At 39.5% G+C, this 5,016-nt stretch overlaps 1 protein-coding gene across 1 annotated transcript in view; it reads right to left on the bottom strand.

Moving 5' to 3' along the window:
• Positions 1 to 1,178: 1,178 nt before the first annotated feature.
• LOC306754968 (rho-related GTP-binding protein Rho6-like) overlaps positions 1,179 to 5,016 on the bottom strand; it is a gene marked incomplete at its 5' end in the record, with an annotated part of 6,345 nt that continues 2,507 nt past the window's right edge. Inside the window, 3 exons of the mRNA XM_079239152.1 lie at positions 1,179 to 2,316; positions 2,436 to 2,570; positions 2,693 to 2,802. Of these exons, the coding sequence (XP_079095278.1) occupies positions 2,071 to 2,316; positions 2,436 to 2,570; positions 2,693 to 2,802 (491 nt within the window). The 3' untranslated portion in view covers positions 1,179 to 2,070. The remainder of the gene's footprint in view (positions 2,317 to 2,435; positions 2,571 to 2,692; positions 2,803 to 5,016) is intronic.

Here is a 5,016-nt window from a genome sequence, read left to right as displayed (position 1 = left end):
ACACAACATCCAAAAGCGACAAAAACACTGACAACAGCCACTAGCAAGAAACAAACATCCAGAGGAAAGTATTTTGTTTTCATAGTAAAGAAGGCTTTCTATGCTAACTGAGAAATAAAAACCAAAACCCTACACAGGACCAGCCTGTTTGTGTAATTCAATTAATTTTCCCCCCTTTTTGCATCATCTCAGCAGCATTAATGCAAAAATTTTAGCTTAAAAGGGAACACCTCCTTTCAATATACAAGATGCACAAAACCTAACACACACCCTCAGCTGAGGTAAGGTGTCAAATAGGTTGGGTTTAAAGAATATAAATAAAGTTTGTGGGTGTGGCGTTTTAAAGCTTTTTCAGACATTTGTGCCGCTCGCCTCTTATTCGCTTGGCACCAGCATGAATGCATGAACAGTGTTAGGTGCCTAAACACACTTCCAACAGTTAAAGGAAAACAAATGACTCAAAGAGCATCATTTTAAAAGAAAAACCTGTGAAATTATTCTTAATTCTCACACACAGTTTCCACATTCACTCCTCCGTATTTAGAAATGTGCATTTTACTTTTCTCTTTATAAAGTCAAAAAGCAAAGCTGGAGAAAATATTAGCGTGCCTGTGCAGTGAGCTGCTAACACAAACATTAACTGGGAAGAAAATCTCATGAGAGCATCTTTAAAGATATCAATTACTGCTACAAACATTATAATGAAAGGATCAAGGAGGGACGGATGCTGGCGGAGGCGGCATGGAGGTTCTACTGTTGCTTCATAGCTTGAAGGCTCCAGGTTTAATGAAGCATCATTAATATATATGTCCCAGGTATTGATAGGAAGGAAAGAGAATAAAAAAAAATTATATATCTGGTTCTTCATTATTGTTTGGATTTGTTAAATGATCCTGGTGCTAAATTGCAAGACTCCTTTACTCAGCACAAGGAGCAGTCAGCCCCAAAGGGAGGACCTATCCCCTTCAAATATCCATGAAAAATAGAATTGAAAAACAAAAGATGGTCAGACTCTTTTTGGTGCATTAAAATAAATGCATCAAGTTTGCCTTTTGTAAAAAGAAATATTTGTTTTGTCTATAAAAGACCAAGAAAAAGTATTTTTTAATGCAACAATGTATAAAAACTGGTGTTTATCAAGCAGACTGGAATGACTCATTTGTGCAACACCACTAAAAATCAAGGCTTATGGTTGACAACACTGAACAACAAAAACGTCTGTGGTGATGGGGAATGGGAGGAGGTCTGACAGGCATGTGCAGAATGTTTAACAAAGCTTGTCCAACTTTGTCAACTTTGCTGCTCATGTGAATGCTGAGTCACATTGCACTCCTTCAGATGGACTCTCAGTTTATCCTCCCGCCGCCTTTGCAAATGAACACTGTGCTTGCCAAATCCCTCCCTTGCCTCCACCTTTTCTCCACCGTCAGCTTTAATTTCCAAATGAAACACTGTGAAGACTCCGCTGGGGAACAATTTCTTCAAAGGGCCACTGTTTTAAATTCTCCAAGATGCACTTCTGTAGATACCACTTCCCGTCACTGTCAGATTTTACATTTCATCTCTTCACTCAGCCCCATACGGTGACCTTTAACAGACACTCAGGCAGAGAGATGGATGGGAACGGGCACCACTATCAGGACTTCAAATGGGTTTCATCACTTTTATGTAGTCAGATGAAGTGTTTACAACCACTGCCTCCACAGATAAGAGAGAAGGTGCTGACCTTATGTAAGATTATACAAAGCAACCTTTAACTGGGTCTGGACCTTAAAATGCATGTTATGCTCTGCTTGTATGGGATCATTAAATTCTATGTTAAATAGTTCTCTCTGAGCAGAAATTGTGTGCTAGTCGTGATCAAAATGTCAACATTGGAGATTAGCAGAGAGGAACCTTTAGGAAATGGCTGACAGGAACTTAGGCAGGATGATGCAAAGGAGAGAGAGGCTTAGTGAAAATCCACATCTTTGCCCTCTTTCCCTTGCACACCCTGCACCCCTGCTAAACCAGTTACAGTACAGTTCACTTGTCCTTTCTTTCATTTGAACCAGTTTGGTCTGAACATATTCACATGATGGAGCAGCTTTTGGACTTGTCCTTGCTGAAGGTGGAGGAGAGGAGATCTGTCTTGCTGGGCAGGTGTAGCAGTCTGTTGGAGAAGCGGCGGACTGGGCTGGGTTTATTGGCAGGCTGGAGTTTGTTCATGCAAGCCAGAGCCGCAGTACGGAAAACACTGTGGATGCTCTTCTCTGAGGTAAAGGCTGAACACTCCAAGTAAGCCTCAGCTCCAAGCTGCTTGGCCAAAGACGAACCCTGCAAAACGACCACAAGTACGAGGTGGAAATCATCTCAAAACAAATGCAACATTTAAGCTGTGAGACAAATAGAAACCTAAACAAAACAGAGAGAAGTAACAAAACCAGACAACCAACCTGCTCATGGGAGATTGGAGCTTGTTTCTGATTGGACAACTCCATGCGAGTGCATACGTCCGTGCGTAGATCTGTCTTGCAGCCTATAAGTAGGATCCGAGTGCTGGGGCAGAAGTCCTGAATCTCTGCTTTCCACTGCAAAGAAAGGACATCACATCACCTGGTTATCACTTAGAAGTATGAGCAAGTGGATAAGAGGGAGGACGGATTAATAATCAAGGCCATTGAGTGCCATCTTAAGTGAGCTGTATCCATACCTTCTTCAGCGCACCATCTACTGTGTCTGGTCGACTGATGTCAAAGCATAGCAGCACTGCATCTGAGTCACTGTAGCAGAGAGGCCGGACGTTGTCATAATATGGAGAACCTGGAGGACCGAGGAGGAAGCAAAACCAAGTTTGAAACTTGGTGTTAAACTTTGACTGAAATTGTTCTCTAATTAGAAAACGACAAACTACAAGAAACAAACTACAAAAAATTGTTCTGCTGTGTTTAGAGACACAAATTCTAGTACGCAGGTGCCAGGCTGCAACTGGTTCAACCTCGAGCAGCTTACTGGGGATTGGCTCCTGGAGATAAATGATAGAAACCACAATGATGGCAGAAGAGCCACACCGTTTCTCTCTTCCAAACCAACATGACTTACTTGGTGCAACTGGATGTATTGCTAACCTGTTTTTTGCAAGTGTGGGCCGCCATTTTCTTTTTATTCTTTTTATTTTCATTTTGTTGGAACAGGGAAGCTGTTGTAATTTAATTTAATTTAATTTAATTCAATTCAATTTAGGACTGGAATTCATTACCTGAAAGTCTATTTTCCAGTTTATCATCTTGTTTCTTTAAAACAATAAAACAAAGTGCATAATTTATTTTCCAAAACATTTTTCTTGTATTATCCTGTATCTATTTATTGTTTGTATGTTTGGATTGCAAATACGATGATGAATAGTGAAACATTTCATGAAAACCATGTAATTACCTTGTAATTACCTTGTTCATTTGAAAACACCATCAAAGTGCAAACAAACTTCGTGTGTGCCTTACTATTCTGCAGATTTCAGCAATCCAACTAGTCAGAGACAAGCATTTGCACCAAGTCATTCAGGTTTCTGTCCTTTTAATAAACCCCTTAAACTTATGGGATTAATCTTTCTGGGCCCTCTAAAGCTGTAACAGCACACAGGTATAGTGGGTTCCAACTTTTCAGTCCCCATCAAAGAAAAAAAAATCTAGCACACACCTTAGTTATGAGAAAGTGAAGTTTGAAGGAAGGATGTTTTGCTTACATTTCCACAAACACCACAATATGTGTTATTTTTTTAGGCCTCAGGAAGACTCCTGTGCTAAAAACAGATTGGCGGGATTTCCGTGCTCTATTGTCTCTCACTGCCACCTAATCACTCCCCACACACAAAACTTAACTTTAATTTCCTTGTCATGTCCTCTGGGGCCAAATGTGCACAAAAAGCTTTCCTGCAAATATAATGAGGATGCAATAAAAGCAAAAATAGATCATTCTATTGGGCTCCTAATGGGACTTTGCCAACAATCTTCTAGTCCAGGTGAATTTTGCTGTCTCCAGAGGCATTAATTAAATGTTTTACTGCATCGTCACAAACAATACTGTCCAGTTTTCTTAGACCATTTCTATTTTTTAAGCAGAACAACTTATACAAGGACTATCTATCAATAACTTATCTTTCAGTAGGAATCAAAGCACATATCACATATAACTATCCAGGGTGATGTAAGGCCTGAGAAAGAGGAGGCAGACAGATCTAAAGAGGACACAACTCCTCGCTCCAACCACCTCCCACGCATTAGCAGCCCCCTGCTTGAACACACACACACACACACACACACACACATATAGACACAACCCTTTTAGTTGAGCAAACACGAGCTCTTCTGAAACTGCTTCAGTGTCAGAAAAGGGGGAATTGTAGGGAGTTGCATTCATCTTCATAAAACAGGTGAAAGACAAGATTGTCTTGATGCAGCATAAAATCAGAAAACTCACAACTAAGTCTCGTATGCAGAAGATTGTGGTGTGCACACATTTAAGGTGAAACATTAAGTTTGATGTCTCTGTTTCTGTATGAAAACAAGATGTCTGAAACCATGTTGGCAGAAATAACTTGTTAGTTATTTTAAAAAGCTGCTCAACGGATTAAAACAATGGTTTTCATCAACATTTAAGGTTGTTTTTCTTTAAGTTATGTTATTATCCAATGATTGTCAGTTCTGGATGCTTTATCTAAAAATTCCAGTTTGGACTTTGTTTAACTGTAAACAAATGATAGAAAAATACAAACTCTAAAATATAAATATTTAAAGCTCTAACGCTTATCAAAGAAGACAATGAGGTGGAAATGAAAAGAACTGATGAGAGCTTTGTGAGCATGTATATGTTTGTGCTGCAAATGTAAATCAGTCTTATGTAACGTTTCCTTCCAGAATGGGTGACTGTCCAGAAAGTTTTTACTTTGTGGGAGACAAACACACAAACCTACATTAGTTCAGAGCTGCTTTCAGTTGCATAACATCTTTCTTTTTTTTTTTTTAAAGGCAGCACACACAC

The sequence above is a fragment of the Telmatherina bonti genome (assembly GCF_933228915.1).
Source record: "Telmatherina bonti genome assembly, chromosome: 4".
Classification (NCBI taxonomy): domain Eukaryota; kingdom Metazoa; phylum Chordata; class Actinopteri; order Atheriniformes; family Telmatherinidae; genus Telmatherina; species Telmatherina bonti.
The sequence above is the reverse complement of the archived record's forward strand: the minus strand, read 5'-3'. Positions and strand labels throughout refer to the sequence as shown.